Source organism: Doryrhamphus excisus, linkage group LG3, assembly GCF_037039965.1.
Source record: "Doryrhamphus excisus strain RoL-2023G ecotype Guam linkage group LG3, RoL_Dexc_Guam_v1.1, whole genome shotgun sequence".
NCBI classification, from domain to species: Eukaryota; Metazoa; Chordata; class Actinopteri; order Syngnathiformes; family Syngnathidae; genus Doryrhamphus; species Doryrhamphus excisus.
The window spans coordinates 4,162,501-4,184,682 of NC_136359.1; the positions used below are offsets into that span (position 1 = coordinate 4,162,501).

The following is a 22,182-nucleotide window of genomic DNA, read 5'->3' on the forward strand; positions in this document are numbered from 1 at the left end:
TTGTTTGTCTATATGTGCACTGTGATTGGCTGGCCACCAGTCCAGGGTGTACCTCGCTTCTCGCCCCAAGACAGCTGGGATAGGCTCCAGCAACCCCCGCGACCCTCGTGAGGATAAGCGGTAGAAAATGAATGAATGAATGAATGAATGAAAAAAAACTTACAACTATATTAGGAAAGCAGGAAGTGAACAAATGTAACAGTTACTGATTGTAAAAGTACCAGATGGAGGGGTAGGATTTAATAAGCTTTGCTTCTTCCTACTCCTTTTGGAGATGTGGAACTGGGAACTGATTATGGGATGCATTCAATTCCAAAAACATGCTAAGTTAATTGGCAACTCCAAATTGTCCATAGGTATGAATGTGAGTGTGAATGGTTGTTTGTCTATATGTGCCCTGTGATTGGCTGGCCACCAGTCCAGGGTGTACCCCGCTTCTCGCCCCAAGACAGCTGGGATAGGCTCCAGCAACCCCCGCGACCCTCGTGAGGAAAAAGCGGTAGAAATGATGATGATTATTATTATTATTATTCTCTTGTTGATTGGCTGAGAGAAAATACATGGTTTCACTCCAGTTTAAACTCTTACACAAGTTCCCAAATATGGTTCCTGACCTTCCGTATCGTCGGTGATTAATTGTTAAATGAAGCTTCACATCAATCTTAACTTTTCGGTGTTATTAGTCTTAATGGGGCATGGAGCATAATGGATGACAAAATGTCTTCCCATCATTCTGAAAAACAATTTACATGGCGCAAGATCATAAAGTTCAATCATAAGGGCTGCCATCGGGGGCCCGAAAAACAAATAATAAGTCGATATGCTCGGCATCAAACCGTCTAAAGCTCCCGGAGTATTACTTTTAATGGCTTTAATATACAGACAACACGCACATATAATATTGACTGTCATTGATTGACTCTGCTTTTATTCTTCTCTTATGTAGTAAATCCCGGTCTTGCTCTCGCTTCTGTTGCAGGCCTTGAGAGGTCACCCCCCCCCCCCCCCCATTTTCCATTATTATGCCCCCCCCCAACCACTGCACCTCCCTTAATGACACACACACACAAGGTCGCAGGCTGTAAAAGCTTTTATGACTTGCCAATAATCATAATGTCACATTGATGGAGCAGGTCAATACTAGTGTGTGTGTTTATTACATGCATTATGGCTTTTCTGCTCTGTTCCAGTTAAACGACATGTGTCGGTAATATATATATATATATATATATATATGTATATATATATATATATATAAGGCGGTGTGTCATACATGAAGGAAATATGACCTGTATATGTTTATTTTTATGAATGATATCTCCGTGTGATGTGTGTTGGGTCACTCAACACGTGCTAGCTTCCTGTTCATTCGCTCTGGAGTAGACAGCTAGACAGCGACAAGGTCATTGCCATGACAACGGTAGCTATTTTACCATGGCAACTTCCAGGAGCCTTCTGTTCATGCTGCAGAATAAAAATTGTTAGCAAGATTTAATCACAGGGTGTATTTTTGATTGTGTACGGTTGTAATTTGTAAAGTCTAATTGACTCTAAGGCGGCACGGTGGACGAGTGGTTAGCACGCAGACCTCATAGCTAGGAAACCAGCGTTCAATTCCCACCCTCGGCCATCTCTGTGTGGAGTTTGCATGTTCTCCCCGTGCTTGTGTGGGTTTTTTTCCAGGTACTCCGGTTTCCTCCCACATTCCAAAAACATGCTAGGTTAATTGGCGACTCCAAATATGAGTAGAAAAGGCAACTATAGGGGTGCTATTTCATGTCCACAGGGCTCTAATAATGTTCTACTTGTAAATATCCAATCCTAGTTCGCGGGAATTAACTTATTGTGATGGCTGCATAGCGAACGAGTGGTTAGTGCGCAGGCCTCACAGCCAGGAGACTAGGGTTCAATTCCCACCCTCGGCCATCTCTGTGTGGAGTTTGCATGTTCTCCCCGTGCATGCGTGGGTTTTCTCCGGGTACTCCGGTTTTTCCTCCCACATTCCAAAAACATGCTAGGTTAATTAGCGACTCCAAATTGTATGAATGTGAGTGTGAATGGTTGTTTGTCTATATGTGCCCTGTGATTGGCTGGCCACCAGTCCAGGGTGTACCCCGCCTCTCGCCTGAAGTTGGCTGGGATAGGCTCCAGCACCCCCTCATGAGGATAAGTGGTAGAAAATGAATGAATTAATAAATTGTTATTTTGACAAACAACCATTCACACTCACATTCATACCTATGGACAATTTGGAGTCGCTAATTAACTTAGCATGTTTTTGGAATGTGGGAGGAAACCGTAGTACCCGGAGAAAACCCACGCATGCAAACTCCACACAGAGGGTGGAATCGAACTTGTCTCTCCTAGCTGTGTGGCCTGCGAGCTAACCACTCCTCCACCGTGCGGGCAGCCCATGATTTTTTTTTTTATCCTCATTATACATTTCCTTATGTCACAAAATTTAATTACTTTTTATCTTAAAATATTTACTTTATTCTTGGAAAATTACTGCTGATTTTTCCATTTTTGCTGGTTGTAAGAGCATTTTTAGTTGGCCTGTGCTCCTTTAAAAGACATTTTACTTTTTGGCGTCCATGTTTTTTTTTCCTCATTATACATTTCCTTATTTCACAAAATTAAATTACTTTTTATCTTAATATATTTACTTTATTCTTGTCAAATTACTGCTGATTTTTCCATTTTTGCTGGTTGTAAGAGCATTTTTAGTTGGCCTGTGCTCCTTTAAAAGACATTTTACTTTTTGGCGTCCATGTTTTTCGGCCAATCTTGTCCAATTTTACTAGACATGTACTTGCCAGGCCCCTAAAAGGGGGACCAAACACCCTCAAGGTACAGGGAGCGTACTGCAGAGCGTGTTGAAATGTGTGAGAAATTTCAATTTCACACAGGAAAGATGTCGATGAAGTTGGAGCAAAGGTGATGAATAGCTCATCATCATCATCATCATCATCACCGCAAACACCCGATGGAACGCCGCAGTTGAAGAGTGAGAGAGATAATGTGCCTGCCAGGATGCAAATCATGGGGGGGCATGTTAATTAAAAAGCAAGACGGGAGTAAACAACAGGCCACTGAGATGTTAAATAAAAGACAGAGTGAGACACAGTGATTTTTATTAGGGGGAGGGGCGTTTAGTTAAAGGGGACACATTATAAGGATGCTGATTGGAGAGAGCGGCATTGATTTATGGCACCGTGCATGAGGTGAAGTCTCAAAATGAATTGTCGGAAAAGTCAAATTGACATCGACGGCCAGGTTAATCCGGGATTAACACGTTATTTAAAGGCACGGAACGAGGATAACTTGCTTCCTTGAAGATGTGGCGCCGTCAATTGAAAGAAAACGGAGATGACGTCATCGCAGCCACAATGTGAGCGTTGATTAAAGAGTGTGGCTAAATGTTTCATCGTGCGGTGAGGTGATCAGCTGGTTAAGTGGACTTTAGAGGCTCGCTGGGGTTTGTGTGGTGTGTTGACCTGGGAATTGTGGCTGCACCAACAATATGGCGTCCCACACGAAAGCACCACCAGCTTTTAGCTTAGTGATGCTGCTTGTTGTGGTTCCAGCGGTTTTATCATGAATACGTTTTTGCCTAAATGAAGGTGATTTTATGTTGGGTTTTTTTCATATCATATACCGATACCGATATATATATACATACCGATATGGTTTTTTTTTACGGGACGATTTTGCTTGGGCAGATATTTGTGGCCGATACTGCTTTTGCTCATCAATGTAACATTACTGACACCTAGTGACCAGAATACTACATATAACTTATATAACTTTATATAACTATAAAGAGAGTTGAAATAAATGGGAAATATTGAAGAAAACAGATGCAATTTTACGTAAATAATGTCAAAATATTTTTAAAAAAGCTGCTTAAAAGTCATAACATTATGAGAAACAAAACAACATAGCTGGGATAGGCTCCAGCACCCCCGCGACCCATGTGAGGATAAGCGGTAGAAAATGAATGAATGTCAAAATATTTAAAAAGCTGATTAAAAGTCATAACATTATGAGAAACAAAACACCATAGCTGGGATAGGCTCCAGCACCCCCACGACCTTTGTGAGGATAAGCGGTAGAAAATGAATGAATAAATGAATGAATGTCTAAATATTTAAAAAGCTGATTAAAAGTCATAACATTATGAGAAACAAAACAACATAGCTGGGATAGACTCCAGCACCCCCACGACCCTCGTGAGGATAAGCGGTAGAAAATGAATGAATGAATGTCAAAACATTAAGAAAGCTGCTTAAAAGTCATAACATTATGAGAAACAAAACAACATAGCTGGGATAGGCTCCAGCACCCCCGCGACCCATGTGAGGATAAGCGGTAGAAAATGAATGAATGTCAAAATATTTAAAAAGCTGATTAAAAGTCATAACATTATGAGGAACAAAACAACATAGCTGGGATAGGCTCCAGCACCCCCGCGACCTTCGTGAGGATAAGCGGTAGAAAATGAATGAATATATGAATGAATGTCTAAATATTTAAAAAGCTGATTAAAAGTCATAACATTATGAGAAACAAAACAACATAGCTGGGATAGGCTCCAGCACCCCCGCGACCCTCGTGAGGATAAGTGGTAGAATATTAAGGAATGAATGTCAAAATATTAAAAAAGTTGCTTAAAAGTCATAACATTATGAGAAACAAAACAACATAGCTGGGATAGGCTCCAGCACCCCCGCAACCCATGTGAGGATAAGCGGTAGAAAATGAATGAATGTCAAAATATTTAAAAAGCTGATTAAAAGTCATAACATTATGAGAAACAAAACAACATAGCTGGGATAGGCTCCAGCACCCCCGCGACCTTTGTGAGGATAAGCGGTAGAAAATGAATGAATAAATGAATGAATGTCTAAATATTTAAAAAGCTGATTAAAAGTCATAACATTATGAGAAACAAAACAACATAGCTGGGATAGGCTCCAGCACCCCCGCGACCTTCGTGAGGATAAGCGGTAGAAAATGAATGAACGTCAAAATATTAAAAAAGCTGCTTCAAAGTCATAACATTATGATAAAAAACAAAACAACATAGCCTCTGATAGGCTCCAGCACCCCCTCGACCCTCGTAAGGATAAGCGGTAGAAAATGAATGAATGAATGTCTAAATATTAAAAAAGCTGCTTAAAAGTCATAACATGAGAAATCAAACAACATAGCTGGGATAGGCTCCAGCATTCCCGCGACCCTTGTGAGGATAAGCGAAAGAGAATGAATGAATGAATGTCAAAACATTAAGAAAGCTGCTTAAAAGTCATAAAATTATGAGAAACAAAACAACATAGCTGGGATAGGCTCCAGCAGCTCCTCGACCCATGTGAGGATAAGCGGTAGAAAATGAATGAATGAATGTCAAAATAATTAAAAAGCTACTTCAAAGTCATGACATTATGACAAACAAAACAACATTGCTGGGATAGGCTCCAGCACCCCCGCGTTGATATCTTAATGGTACTTGAACTTAATATGGTGTATAATTAAGATAACTGTATAATGGCATGACTACTGACTATGGGCCACCACGATGACGATAACCCTAGACTCCAAACTGGTTGGTTATCTCTCGCTTACCGTGTTTCTGTGTCTCTCGCTTTGCCGTGTAAATCGATGGATCTTAATGTGAACAATAAACGATCAATCTCAACAAGCGGTGGTGGGGACAGGCTGGGGGGGGGGGGGTTGCCCATATATATTTACGGGCGCCATGTCTTAGTGAGGTCACCGCACCGTGTGGAATAAAGCAGAGCAGCAGCAGCAGCAGCAGGATCGGCATGGTGAGATGTTAAACGTTCTCTCCAAATTAGCAGACGTGGAGTCGCTGGTTGCCTAGCAACAGAAAGCAGGTTTGTGGAGTGATTCAACTGTGGGTGAAGAGAAGGCAGTGAGATTACACACACAGCCCACAAACAGATACGCCGCATATCATGCTTGGTAATATCATATATATATAGCCTTTGTATGGTTTTTGATTTATTTTTAAACTGTTATAATGATTTGGAGAGCATGAGAAAGTGGGGAGGACAACATAGCTCCAAGGAAACTTGTTATATATGTCATTAAAATGCCATTAAAGTCCCCAATAAATTATTATATTAAGGCCTGAAATATAAGTTAATACATCACAACATAATCATAATAATGCTTGATTCCGTGACTCCATGCCCCTAATTCTCCAATGTGGTGACTTCAAGTAAACTGGGAATTCTGTTTTCTTGTGTCCACCAGTTGTCCAGCATATCAAGAGACACAATATCGTGCTCAAGAGGGAACTGGGAGAAGGAGCCTTCGGCAAAGTCTTCCTCGCCGAATGCTACAACCTGTCACCTGACCAGGAGAAGATACTGGTGGCCGTCAAGGTAACGTGCCGCACATCAAATGGTGTCATCTGGCAATTTTAACCACATGAAATTGCTCATTGTTCTGTGCGGGTTAGATGAAGTCGGCATGCAAATAACGTTTGATGCCACATTGAAAGTGTTCAATCTTCAAAAATGGAGGGAAAAAAAACAACCAATCACAACTCATGTTACTATTGATGTAAGGTTCGAATTTTTTAGAGGTGTGTGTCACGCTTTGATGAAAAATTAAGAGGGGGAGGAGCCACCCATGACCCGTGTTGGGCACGTTACTTTAAAAAAGTAATTAGTTATAGTTACTAGTTCCTTTTTCAAGTTACTTCACAACAAAAGTAACTAGTTACTAGTAAAAGTAAGTATTGCATTACTCGCCCTTTAGCCAATCCTCATTGCTTATGTGCTCTAAACACCCGCCCACCCAAGTTCTGATTGGCTGAAAATACAATCTTACTAAATCTTAGCTAATTCTCATTGCTTATGTGCTCGAAACACCCGCCTACCCAAGTTCTCTGATTGGCCGAAAACACAATCTTACTAAATCTTAGCCAATTCTCATTGCTTATGTGCTCTAAGCACCCGCCTACCCAAGTTCTGATTGGCTGAAAATGCAATCTTACTAAACCTTAGCTAATTCTCATTGCTTATGTGCTCTAAACACCCGCCCACCCAAGTTCTCTGATTGGCCGAAAACGCAATTTTACTCAATTTTAGCTAATTCTCATTGCTTATGTGCTCTAAACACCCGCCCACCCAAGTTCTGATTGGCTGAAAACGCAATCTTACTAAATCTTAGCTAATCCTCATTGCTTATGTGCTCGAAACACCCGCCCACCCAAGTTCTGATTGGCCGAAAACACAATCTTACTAAATCTTAGCTAATCCTCATTGCTTATGTGCTCTAAACACCCGCCCACCCAAGTTCTGATTGGCCGAAAACGCAATCTTACGAAACCTTAGCTAATTCTCATTGCTTATGTGTTCTAAACACCCGCCCACCCAAGTTCTCTGATTGGCTGAAAATGCAATCTTACTAAACCTTAGCTAATTCTCATTGCTTATGTGCTCTTAACACCCGCCCACCCAAGTTCTCTGATTGGCTCGGTAGCAGTCCGGAGGTCCTCGGGAGCGTTTCGGAGTGTGACATGGAATGAAATACAAATAATAAACAAATTCATAGAAATGCCGGAGGAAGGGGTGCAGCGTCTGGAAGATCTAGAAAGCTTCCTGTGTTATTGTGCATCGCTGCTCTATAGTACTCCATAATTCAATACAAAGGGACAAAAAAATGAGCATAATAGGTCCGCTTTAATGATTACAACCACAATGTAGACATTCCAATTGGTTGGGGACATTATCACATGACCCTAAAGCATAACGGAACACAAAGGTGCGTTCATGTAGGAAAGTGTTTCACTTTGTTAGCAATAAATACAATTTGTGACAAGTGTATTTCAGCTGAAGTAAAATTTAATATTGTTTTATATTGTTTATATATATCTAAGTCCTAGCTAAGGGTTCATGTAGCGGAGAGGCTTCTCGGGTTGTGAGATCGTCTCCCAGGAGGTTGTCCTCTTTTGGTGATTTTATTTAGGTTATGATGTGTTACCGATGAGACATACATACAAAGACAAATACACAATAAATGATAAATAACGTAATGTAACTCATATTACACAAGTATAATGATGAGCTAAAGGCACGCCACACACAGAAATTCAACAAAGAAAACAAGCAAACATGACACTCAGTATAGTAACCGTTGTTAGCTTAATCATAGTTAGCTTAAATACTGATATTAGCACCGATGAAAAGGGAGCCTAACTTTGTGAAAAGGGTGACCAAACTACCCCACAGCTCCCACAATAAGCCAAAAAACTCACCTTTATGCATTCACGCACAGAATCAAGCCGGTGATATGATGTTTGAGGCGCAATAAGGCTCAGAGATCTATATATTGTTCAACCGAAAAAAAACGTCCCGCACTGTGGTGCGTTTACTGACTGCTGAACACCATAGGACAAACGACACTCTAAGCCGAACATACAATGCAATGTAAATGATGGGCTTTCTAACAGTCACAATGTTTATGAAATTAATATTAATGCGTTTTCTGTATACTAAATATAAATATGTAATTTTGAACACTGCACTTTAAGCTGAACATACAATACAATGTAAATTATGGGCTTTCTAACAGTTCATGTTATATCAAATAATAATAATAATAACAATTTGTATATGACAAGGTGTTTTTAAAAATCATCACCCTTCTTATTCCTGCCTCGACTCGTTTATCGTTTGCAATTTGTCGCCAGCAATCCGTCAAATTCGACTTAAAACCGCAGACTTCCGAGTTAAGTTGAAGCTCCCGGAAAATCCTATTTATCCGTTCATCCGTCTCTCCATCCAGGATGCTTGGTGTGCGGTGAAACCTAATCTAACTGAGAAAAGACTTCTCATTAACAATACATGACCTGGAAGAGACCCCCTACCCCGGCCCCCCCCCACCCCCCTTTTCCACATCCTCCACTTCCTGTGTCTGTTTAACCATTGTTGAAGTAAAGCATCATATATTTGATCATGTCATCATCAATCTGCTTAGAAAGATACATTTCTAAACCTGCTGGCTCATGAATGTGGATTAATCATGAATTAATTAGAGACGGGCCATTGATTAGACTTTTTCCCCCAATTAGTTAATGTACCATGTTCTTCTACCCCACGGCCCCCCGTCCCACTGTGCTGGAATGCTGTGAGTCACTGTTTCACTCCAGGGTTCCTCCTCCTCCTCCTCCTCCTGCTTTTTGCTGCATCAACCTTTTGAATATTATGGGATGGCTGGCAGAAATACAGAAAACAACCCACAGACGTAAAAGGCTCAATCAAATAAGCTTTTATTTTGTTAAAGAGACATTTTTCCCTCGAGGCACCAAGCGTGTACATTGTGGTTATTTGTACAGCTAATTGTATGAAACTTGGCCAGAATTTGTATATTTTCATATATCCATATATCCATATATCCATATATCCATATATCAGGATCAGAGGTTTTCATACAGTCATCCCTTGTTTATTGCCGTTTTGGCTCCAGACCCAACCGTAGGATTTGATATTTATACATTTAATATTTTCAGGTTGAGCATACAAAACCTTCTAAATATGTTTTTTTATTAATTAATTAATAAATAATACATTAATACATTAATAATACATAAAATCAAAGATGTCCGATAATTATCGTTACCGATATCAACCTAAAAATGCGATATCGTTTCATTCATTCATTCATTCGAGGGTCACAAGGGTGCTGGAGCCTATCCCAGCTGTCTTTTGGAGTCGCTAATTAACCTAGCATGCTGCATGGTGGAGAGTGTTTAGCGCGCAGGCCTCACAGCTAGGAGACCCAAGTTCAATTCCACTCTCGGCTATCTCTGTGTGGAGTTTGCATGTTCTCCCCGTGCATGCGTGGGTTTTCTCCGGAAACTCCGGTTTTTCCTCCCACATTCCAAAAACATGCTAGGTTAATTAGCGACTCCAAATTGTCCATAGGTATGAATGTGAGTGTGAATGGTTGTTTGTCTATATGTGCCCTGTGATTGGCTGGCGACCGGTCCAAGGTGTACCCCGCCTCTCGCCCGAAGACAGCTGGGATAGGCTCCAGCACCCCACCCCCCCACAACTGAATGAACTGTTGCCAATAAGGTGCCTAGTGGCGTGCAGTGGCTCAAACTGCCTCCCAAATGACTCGTGGTGGCCCGTAACATCTGCAGAAATTGAGTTTGGCGGCAAGAAAATTTCAAAATGTTTAAAATCGTCATCCAAGTGTCCACCAAGTGGAACCAAATATCACAAACAATCCGCCTATTGGAATCCACTGGAATGTAATGGCACGAGCCAAGTTGCAGCAATGATGCTAGGAGTCCACTACGCCGGTGCCAGTTGGTGTCAGCAGTTCACGCCAATGCAATTTGCTGTGGCACCCAGTGTCGCCAATAAGGTGCCTAGTGGCATGCAGTGGCTCAAACTGCCTCCCAACTGGCTCGTGGTGGCTCGTAACATCTGCAGAAATTGAGTTTGGCGGCAAGAAAATGTCAAAATTTTTAAAATCTTCATTCAAGTGTCCAAATATCACAAACAATCCGCCTATCCGTTGTTGCTAATGACTTGTCCATAATTACCTTGCACTTTGCTATATATGCTACATTACAGAAGAATGTCAATCACATCACAATCACACGCACACCGGAACAGATTTTAATAGTCCCGGCTTAAGGGTCTGCTATCAATCAGCCGCTCACCCATAACTGGTATTGTATTAATACACCGAGGCGCCATTGATCACAGGCACACTTTTAACAAACACAAATATGCATGTGCTTTCACTGTTGTTGCCCATCAATCATGAACGCTTTCAATAATGCTTCCTTCCAACACATGTAAATGTGAGTCACTACATTCCCCAGCCTGAGGATGTTGATTGCTTTTTATGGGTTCTGGGACTTGAGCGCACCGCGAACGGGGGGGGGGGACTTGTACCGTGTGTACTGTACACGCAGGCGACGATGCATTCGGAGACTCGTTCATTCTCTGCTGCTGTCACGCTGCATTGTTCACTTCTGTAACTTTGCATAGTGCCACACAATTTATTGTCAGTGCTGTCTGTTATTCGCTTTTCGCATCGCTGCCTGACCACCGTGCAGCGGCTCTGAATGCTCACTCGGATGGGAACAGGGCCTCGGTGGGCCAACACACCGTGGAAATAAACACACACACGGCCATCTCTGTGTGGGTTTTTGTCCGGGTTTTCTCCGGGTACTCCGGTTTCCTCCCACATTCCAAAAATTCATTCATTCATTCATTTTCTACCGCTTTTCCTGGTGCTGGAGCCTATCCCAGCTGGACCCAGGACTGGTGGCCAGCCAATCACAGGGCACATATAGACAAACAACCATTCACACTCACATTCATACCTATGGACTATTTGGAGTCGCTAATTAACCTAGCATGTTTTTGGAATGTGGGAGGAAACCGGAGTACCCGAAGAAAACCCACGCATGCACGGGGAGAACATGCAAACTCCACACAAAGATGGCCGAGGGTGGAATCGAACCCTGGTCTCCTAGCCGCCAAAAAGAGGTTGTTTTACATCAAAATAACAATTAATTCATTCATTTTCTACCACTTATCCTCATGAGAGGGTGCTGGAGCCTATCCCAGCCGACTTCAGGCGTGAGGCGGGGTACACCCTGGACTGGTGGCCAGCCAATCACAGGGCACATATAGACAAACAACCATTCACACTCACATTCATACCTATGGACAATTTGGAGTCGCTAATTAACCTAGCATGTTTTTGGAATGTGGGAGGAAACCGGAGTACCCGGAGAAAACCCACGCATGCACGGGGAGAACATGCAAACTCCACACAGAAGTGGCCGAGGGTGGAATTAAACCCTGGTCTCCTAGCTGTGAGGTCTGCGCACTAACCACTCGACCGCCGTGCCGCCTGCTAGGTTAATTAGCGACTCCAAATTGTCCATAGGTATGAATGTGAGTGTGAATGGTTGTTTGTCTATATGTGGGTGTACCCCGCCTCTCCCCCCAAGACTGCTGGGATAGGCAACTAGCAACTCCTGCGACCCTCGTGAGGATAAGCAATAGAAAATGAATAAACAACAAAATGGCTACCACGGCTTCCCACAATTCAATATATCACATTTTACACCTTCATGAATGTTTTATGCACTAAACACAAACACATTAGTGGGCTCTGAGTTGTTGTGGTGAAGGTTTCTCACTTCCTCCATCGTGAAACCTTACCTCTGTTTTGTTATTAATTAAGAATCCGGTGTGGATCTTCCGGGACCTTATGGTCAACCTCACAGTTTCGGAGTTCAAAACAATTTTCCCCATAGGAAATCATTGGAATTGAAAAAACAGTGGCTATCATAAAATCATTATTAACTGTGCAGGCAATTGTTTTCAAGTCCTGTATTGTAGTATTTTTCAACCATTTTAAGAGTTCTCAGAGGTACCACTATATTGTATACACTATATATTGTGTATTGGATGCTGGAATTCAGAGCGTTTAAAAGTGCTTTTATATTTATGTTTGCTTACATTTCTTTCTTCATCTGGGATAGGCTCCAGCATACCCCTGCAAACCCTATAAGATAGGCGGTATAGAAAATAGATGGAGGGATCGTTTGGAGAATTTCATTTCCGACAACTTTTACTTTTCTTTTCTGCAATGAGAGCTTGTTTTCTGGAGTTGAACATCTTGTAGGTCCTTTGGAAATAGAGGAATTAATGCTAAGAGTCCACTGGGCCGGTGCCAGTTGGTGCCAATGCAATTTGCAGTGGAGCCTAGTGGCATGCAGTGGCTCAAACTGCCTCCCAAATGGCTCGTGATGGCCCGTAACATCGTCAGAAATTGAGTTTGGCGGCAAGAAAATGTCAAAATGTTTAAAATCTTCATCCAAGTGTCCACCAAGTGGAACCAAATATCACAAACAATCCGCCTATTGGAATCCACTGGAATGTAATGGCACGAGCAAAGTTGCGGCAATGATGCTAGGAGTCCACTACGCCGGTGCCAGTTGGTGCCAGTTGGTGTCAGCAGTTCACGCCAATGCAATTTGCTGTGGTGCCTTGTGTCGCCAATAAGGTGCCTAGTGGCATGCAGTGGCTCAAACTGCCTCCCAACTGGCTCATGGTGGCCCGTAACCGTGGCAAAAATTTAGTTTGGTGGCAAGAAAATTCCAAAATGTTTAAAATCTTCATCCAAGGGTCCACCAAGTGGAACCAAATATCACAAACAATCCGCCTATTGGAATCCACTGGAATGTAATGGCACGAGCCAAGTTGCGCCAATGATGCTAGGAGTCCACCAGTTGGTGCCAGTTCACGCCAGTGCGATTTGCAGTGGCTCCAACTGGCTCGTGGTGGCCCGTAACCACGGCAAAAATTGAATGTAATGGCACGAGCCAAGTTGCACCAATGATGCTAAGAGTCCACTGGGCTGGTGCCAGTTTGCGCCAATGCAATTTGCAGTGGAGCCTAGTGGCGTGCAGTGGCTCAAACTGCCTCCCAAATGGCTCGTGGTGGCTCGTAACATCGTCAGAAATTGAGTTTGGCGGCAAGAAAATGTCAAAATGTTTAAAATCTTCATCCAAGTGTCCACCAAGTGGAACCAAATATCACAAACAATCCGCCTATTGGAATCCACTGGAATGTAATGGCACGAGCCAAGTTGTGCCAATGATGCTAGGAGTCCACTACGCCGGTGCCAGTTGGTGCCAGTTGGTGTCAGCAGTTCACGCCAATGCAATTTGCTGTGGTGCCTTGTGTCGCCAATAAGGTGCCTAGTGGCATGCAGTGGCTCAAACTGCCTCCCAACTGGCTCATGGTGGCCCGTAACCGTGGCAAAAATTTAGTTTGGTGGCAAGAAAATTCCAAAATGTTTAAAATCTTCATCCAAGGGTCCACCAAGTGGAACCAAATATCACAAACAATCGCCTATTGGAATCCACTGGAATGTAATGGCACGAGCCAAGTTGCGCCAATGATGCTAGCAGTCCACCAGTTGGTGCCAGTTCACGCCAGTGCGATTTGCAGTGGCTCCAACTGGCTCGTGGTGGCCCGTAACCACGGCAAAAATTTAATGTAATGACACGAGCCAAGTTGCACCAATGATGCTAAGAGTCCACTGGGCTGGTGCCAGTTTGCGCCAATGCAATTTGCAGTGGCACCTAGTGGCGTGCAGTGGCTCAAACTGCCTCCCAACTGGCTCGTGGTGGCTCGTAACATCGTCAGAAATTGGCAAGAAAATGTCAAACTGTTTAAAATCTTCATCCAAGTGTCCACCAAGTGGAACCAAATATCACAAACAATCCGCCTATTGGAATCCACTGGAATGTACTGGAACGAGCCAAGTTGTGCCAATGATGCTAGGAGTCCACTACGCCGGTGCCAGTTGGTGCCAGTTGGTGCCAGTTGGTGTCAGCAGTTCACGCCAATGCAATTTGCTGTGGTGCCTCGTGTTGCCAATAAGATGCCTAGTGGCATGCAGTGGCTCAAACTGCCTCCCAACTGGCTCGTGGTGGCCTGTAACATTGTGTCCACCAAGTGAAACCAAAATATCACAAACCATCCGCCTATTGGAATCCACTGGAATGTACTGGCACGAGCCAAGTTGCGCCAATGATGCTTGGAGTCCACTGGGCCGGTGCCAGTTGGTGCCAGTTTGCGCCAATGCAATTTGTAGTGGCTCCTAGTGGCATGCAGTGACTCAAACTGCCTCCCAATTGGCTCGTGGTGGCCCGTAATATCGGTAGAAATTGAGTTTGGCGGCAAGAAAATTCCAAAATGTTTAAAATCTTCGTCCAAGTGTCCACCAAGTGGAACCAAATATCACAAACAATTCGCCTATTGGAATCCACTGGAATGAAATGGTGCAAGCCAAGTTGCGCCAATGATGCTAGGAGTCCACTACGCCGGTGCCAGTTGGTGCCAGTTGGTGCCAGTTGGTGTCAGCAGTTCACGCTAATGCAATTTGCTGTGGCACCCAGTGTCGCCAATAAGGTGCCTAGTGGCATGCAATGGCTCAAACTGCCTCCCAACTGGCTCGTGGTGGCCCGTAACCGTGGCAAAAATTGAGTTTGGCGGCAAGAAAATTCCAAAATGTTTAAAATCTTCGTCCAAGTGGAACCAAATATCACAAACAATTCGCCTATTGGAATCCACTGGAATGTAATGGCGCGAGCCAAGTTGCGCCAGTGATGCTAGGAGTCCACTGGGCCAGTGCCAGTTGGTGCCAGTTTGCGCCAATGCAATTTGCTGTTATTATATATTCATTCGGATTGGCACTTTTCTTTGGGAATGAGGTGTATACAAAGGTTAGATTCTTTCCGTTTGAGCAAATAACACGAATGGAATTGGAATATTTGTGTCCATGTATACGTGGATATTGTATACCCATGCCGGAATAATACGTGCCCTGTGTACGATGTCGCACACTCCATTTGTGACCATTTTCGGTTCACAAAGTGTTGCAGTGAGTCAGCTTACTTCCCATATTATTCCACTTCTACTACTCTTATATTTCCCATATATACTCAATATTGGGTTTCCAACTATGCTCTGTAATAATACCACGGATCACATTACAGCCCATAATATTCACGACTCGTGATACCTGATTGGTTGATAACGAAAAGGCGGGGCTATTGTCCGGCTCATTTTCTGGCATCTCAGCGTTCCGGCTGCTGCGAGGTCATCGGGTCATTTCCTTTCCCTTCCCCCGGACTTGAACTTTTTTAGCAACGTGTCCTTGTGCTTTGAACCTATATGTGTAACAGGAGCTTTTGTTTCTATCTATTATTCATGTAGGACAAAAACAGTTGCATATATTTGTCGCGCTCAGATATGTACTTAGCCCCCATCTCGCTGTCTTTTATTTCCTGTATCTTCCATCTTGCTTATTTTTCCCGCGTCATTGATGTTGTACAACCGCCATGACAGATTTCCTTATTGATGGAAGGGAAGCTGGGAATGTCATCAACATCAACACTCTCTTTACATCCACACACACACAATCTGTAATCGGTACACCCTGGACTGGTGGCCAGCCAATCACAGGGCACATATAGACAAACAACCATTCACACTCACATTCATACCTATGGACAATTTGGAGTCGCTAATTAACCTAGCATGTTTTTGGAATGTGGGAGGAAACCGGAGTACCCGGAGAAAACCCAGAGATGGCCGAGGGTGGAATTGAACACGGGTCTCCTAGCTGTGAGGCCTGCATGCTAACCACTCATCCATCGTGCAGCGTGGTTTAAGTTAAATTAATTCATTCATCTTCTATTGCTTATCCTCACGAGGGTTGTGGGGGGTGCTGGAGCCTATCCCAGCTGTCTTTGGGCGAGAGGCGGGGTACACCCTGGATTGGTCGCCAGCCAATCACAGTGCACATAAAGACAAACAACCATTCACACTCACATTCATACCTATGGACAATTTGGAGTTGCTAATTAACCTAGCATGTTTTTGGAATGTGGGAGGAAACCGGAGTACCCGGAGAAAACCCACGCATGCACGGGGAGAACATGCAAACTCCACACAGAGATAGCCGAGGGTGGAATCGAACCCTGGTCTCCTAGTTGTGAGGTCTGCGCGCTAACCACTAGACCGCCGTGTTGCCGTTTTCCCATTCATCAGTTCAATAAAATGCTAATGTGTGTGTTTTCTCTCTTTGTGTGTGTGTGTGTGTGTCAGACCCTGAAAGAGGCCAGCGAAAACGCCCGCAAGGATTTCCACCGCGAGGCCGAGCTGCTGACCAACCTTCAGCACGAACACATCGTCACCTTCTACGGCGTTTGCGTGGAGAGCGACCCGCTCATCATGGTGTTTGAGTACATGAAACACGGAGACCTCAACAAGTTCCTCAGGCAGGGATTTTACTACTATTTACTACTACTATTGGGTATTATTATGATATCTGATTTAGGCCTGTCAAAAACAATGCCTTAATGGCGGGAACTAATTCAAACAGTACCAGTACCGGGGGTGCTGGAGCCTATCCCAGCTATGTTGTTTTGTTTCTCATAATGTTATGACTTTTAAGCAGCTTTTTAAAAATATTTTGACATTCGTCCATTCATTTTCTACCGCTTATCCTCACAAGGTTTGCGGGGGTGCTGGAGCCTATCCCAGCTATGTTTTGTTTCTCATAATGTTATGACTTTGAAGTAGCTTTTAAAATATTTTTTCATTCATTAATTTTCTACCGTTTATCCTCACGGGTCGCGGGAGTGCTGGAGCCTATCCCAGCTAGTTTGTTTTCATTCATTCATTTTCTACCGCTTATCCTCACAAGGGTAGCGGGGGTGCTGGAGCCTATCGCAGCTATGTTGTTTTGTTTCTCATAATGTTATGACTTTGAAGTAGCTTTTTTAATATTTTGACATTCATTCATTTTCTACCGCATATCCCCACGAGGGTCGCGGGGGTGCTGGAGCCTATCCCAGTTATGTTGTTTTGTTTTTCATAACGTTATGACTTTGAAGTAGCTTTTTTAATATTTTGACATTCATTCATTTTCTACCGCTTATCCTCACAAGGGTCGCGGGGGTGCTGGAGCCTATCCCAGTTATGTTGTTTTTTTTCTCATAATGTTATGACTTTGAAGTAGCTTTTTTAATATTTTGACATTCATTCATTTTCTACCGCATATCCCCACGAGGGTCGCGGGGGTGCTGGAGCCTATCCCAGTTATGTTGTTTTGTTTTTCATAACGTTATGACTTTGAAGTAGCTTTGTTAATATTTTGACATTCATTCATTTTCTACCGCTTATCCTCACAAGGGTCGCGGGGGTGCTGGAGCCTATCCCAGTTATGTTGTTTTTTTTCTCATAATGTTATGACTTTGAAGTAGCTTTTTTAATATTTTGACATTCATTCATTTTCTACCGCATATCCTCACGAGGGTCGCGGGGTGCTGGAGCCTATCCCAGTTATGTTGTTTTGTTTCTCATAATGTTATGACTTTTAAGCAGCTTTTTAAAATATTTTGACATTCATTCATTTTTTCATTCATTTTCTACCGCTTATTCTCACAAGGATCGCGGGGGTGCTGGAGCCTATCCCAGCTATGTTGTTTTGTTTCTCATAATGTTATGACTTTTAAGCAGCTTTTCAATATTTTGACATTCATTCATATTCTACCGCTTATCCTCACAAGGGTCGCGGGGGTGCTGGAGCCTATCCCAGCTATTTTGTTGTGTTTTGCATAATATTATGACTTTTAAGCAGCTTTTTAAATTCCAATTTAGTGATATTGAAGGAGAAATGGCCTTTTGAGGATATTTTTTCTTTCTAAAAGCCTTCTCTGGCAGATGCCATTTGATGGTTATTGGACTGCACTCGACAGTAACAACCTTCACATGGGCCAAGAATCATCCCATGTCTTGACGGGCAGCCAAACGGATCCTTCGGCTCGGGGCCCAGTGACATTTTTGGGGTCTTTTTCTTCTCCAATCATCAGAATCTTTTAAGAAGTTAAAAATTAGCCTCAGCAGCGACGGACCTTGTTTATGCAGCTCAACAACCCTGGTGAAGGAACCGTGTTCATTTTGAAGGCTGTGGTCTTAAACCGCCAATCAGCTGACCAACAGCCCATTTGTGTGCAGTTTTAGCTTAATCATTTGGAGCTGTTAACAGCTGCATAACAGCAAAATGGGTATATTTCACAAACATAATTGAAAACGGCAATTAATCATCCATCCATGGATTTTCTAGGGTGCTTATCCTTACTGGGGTTGCAGGTATGCTGGAGCCTATCCCAGATGACTTTGTGCGAGAAGCGACCAGTGCAGGGCAGCCAATCACACGGCATGCAATTAATTCAAATGTGAACTATGATTAATCTGGGTAAAGGGCTTTTATCATTTGACAGCCCAGATCTTATATATATATGTATGCATGTAGTATGTATATGTATATATGTTTGTATGTATGTATGTACGTATGTATGTATGTGCATATGTGTATATGTATATGAATGTATGTATATATGTATGTACATACATATGTATGTATATATGTATGTACATACATATGTATGTACGTATGTATGTGTATATATGTATGTATGTACGTATGTATGTGTAGAAATGTATGTATGTATGTACATATGTATGTATGTACGTATGTACATATGTACATATGTATGTATGTACGTATGTACATATGTACATATGTATGTATGTACGTATGTACATATGTATGTACGTATGTACATATGTATGTACATATGTATGTACGTATGTACATATGTATGTACATATGTATGTACGTATGTACGTACGTATGTACATATGTACGTATGTACGTACGTATGTACATATGTACATATGTACGTACGTATGTACATATGTACGTATGTACGTACGTATGTACATATGTATGTACGTACGTATGTACATATGTACATATGTACGTACGTATGTACATATGTATGTACGTACGTATGTACATATGTATGTACGTACGTATGTATGTATGTACGTACGTATGTACATATGTATGTACGTACGTATGTACGTATGTACATATGTATGTACGTACGTATGTACGTATGTACGTACGTATGTACGTATGTATGTACGTACGTATGTACGTACGTATGTACGTATGTATGTACGTATGTATGTACGTATGTATGTACGTATGTACGTACGTATGTACGTATGTATGTACGTATGTACATACGTATGTACATATGTATGTATGTACATTGGTACGTAAGTATGTACGTATAATTGTACGTAAGTATGTATGTATGTACGTACGTACGTACGTATGTATGTATGTACGTACGTATGTATGTATGTACATATATATATATATATATATATATATATATATATATATACATGTGTGTTTTACACTGTAGACCAAACTAACTAGTTCCGTCTATGTGTTCCCTCCTTCAGGGCTCACGGTCCAGATGCAGTTCTCATGGCGGAAGGCCAGACCACCAGACCCGTGGAGCTGACTCAGTCACAGATGCTGCACATTGCCCAGCAGATTGCGTCGGGAATGGTCTACTTGGCATCACAGCACTTTGTGCACCGTGACCTGGCCACCAGGTACAATGACCACATTATGTGTGATCTTAATCCTTAGTACTTGTTTGCCATACAGCTCAGACGGTCACCATATGATATGGAAAAGCTATTCTATTACTGACAAACTTGTGAAAGCCAAGCCTATACTAGGATTATTTCTTCTTCAACAGAAACTGCCTGGTGGGTGAGAACCTGCTGGTGAAGATCGGAGACTTTGGCATGTCCAGAGACGTCTACAGCACTGACTACTACAGGGTATGTGTATGTGTCCAACTTTTTCTCTTTTGATGGGGGGGGCGGGGGCTTCCTAACCTCCCTTCCTTTTGCATGAAACCTCCATGTAAAGTTTTTTAATCATACAAGACTTATGGACTTTTAGTTGCCCGTGTATATATATTGTATTTAGTTTGTATGTACGTATGTATGTATGTACGTATGTATGTATGTACGTATGTATGTATGTACGTATGTATGTATGTACGTACGTACGTACGTATGTATGTATGTATGTATGTACGTACGTACGTACGTATGTATGTATGTATGTATGTATGTACGTATGTACGTATGTATGTACGTATGTACGTATGTATGTATGTATGTACATACGTACATATGTATGTATGTACGTACGTACATATGTATGTATGTACGTATGTACATATGTATGTATGTACGTATGTACATATATATGTATGTACGTATGTACGTATGTATGTATGTATGTCCATATGTACGTATGTATGTATGTCCATATGTACGTATGTATGTATGTATGTCCATACATATATATGTATGTACGTATATATGTACGTACGTATGTATGTATGTACGTACGTACGTACGTATGTATGTATGTACATATGTACGTATGTACATATATACGTACATACATGTATGTAAGTACATATGTACTTACATACATACATACATGTATGTAAGTACGTATGTATGTACGTATGTATGTAAGTATGTATGTATGTATGTATGTAAGTACGTATGTATGTACGTATGTATGTAAGTATGTATGTATGTATGTATGTAAGTACGTACGTACATACGTATGTATGTACGCACGTATGTACGTACGTACATACGTATGTATGTACGCACGTATGTATGTACATACGTACGTATGTATGTACGCACGTATGTATGTACATACGTACGTATGTATGTATGTACGTACGTACGTATGTATGTACATACGTACGTATGTATGTATGTACGTACGTACGTATGTATGTATGTACGTACGTACGTATGTACGTACGTATGTATGTATGTATGTACGTACGTACGTACGTATGTATGTACGTACGTACGTATGTATGTATGTATGTACGTACGTACATATGTATGTATGTACGTACGTATGTATGTATGTATGTACGTACGTACATATGTATGTACGTACGTATGTATGTATGTATGTACGTACGTATGTACGTATGTATGTATGTACGTACATATGTATGTATGTATGTACGTACATACGTATGTATGTATGTATGTATGTATGTACGTACATATGTATGTATGTACGTACATACGTATGTATGTATGTATGTACGCACATACATATGTACGTACGTACGTATGTATGTATGTACGCACATACATATGTACATTCGTACGTATGTATGTACGTATGTATGTATGTATGTATGTATGTACGTACGTTTGTATGTATGTACGTATATATATATATATATATATATATATATATATATATATATGCAGGTGTGTTTTACACTGTAGACCAAGCTAACTAGTTCCATCTATGTATGTATGTATGTATGTATGTATGTATGTATATGTATATATATAATGTGTATGTATATATATATATATATATATATATAATTTCAGGTCATTCCAATTCCAATAATAACAACACGGGCAACACTGGTGGGGTTCATTTTATGACAAATTTCCCACCCTTTTTGTGTGCAGTGATTCAGGAGTAGATTTTTTTTTCCCCGTATACAGTAACTATACACCGCATTGGACTCGGACCATTTTCCCAAAACTGTCACGAAAAAGGTGTGCAAATATGAAGATTTCCGGTCTGATTTTCTTTTGTAGTCTGTGACGGCACACTAGCGTCCCTGCCTGCCTTTCTTCAATAGCG

General features: G+C 41.8%; 1 protein-coding gene across 5 annotated transcripts in view; it reads left to right on the top strand.

Moving 5' to 3' along the window:
- ntrk2a (neurotrophic tyrosine kinase, receptor, type 2a) overlaps positions 1-22,182 on the top strand; it is a 115,746-nt gene that overhangs the window by 62,434 nt on the left and 31,130 nt on the right. For 4 of the 5 annotated variants that reach the window (XM_058069944.2, XM_058069945.2, XM_058069940.2 and 1 more), the window contains 4 exons: positions 6,280-6,410; positions 16,695-16,867; positions 19,914-20,069; positions 20,219-20,309. In XM_058069944.2, the coding sequence (XP_057925927.2) occupies positions 6,280-6,410; positions 16,695-16,867; positions 19,914-20,069; positions 20,219-20,309 (551 nt within the window). The remainder of the gene's footprint in view (positions 1-6,279; positions 6,411-16,694; positions 16,868-19,913; positions 20,070-20,218; positions 20,310-22,182) is intronic. The other variant, XM_058069941.2, reaches the window with a different exon arrangement.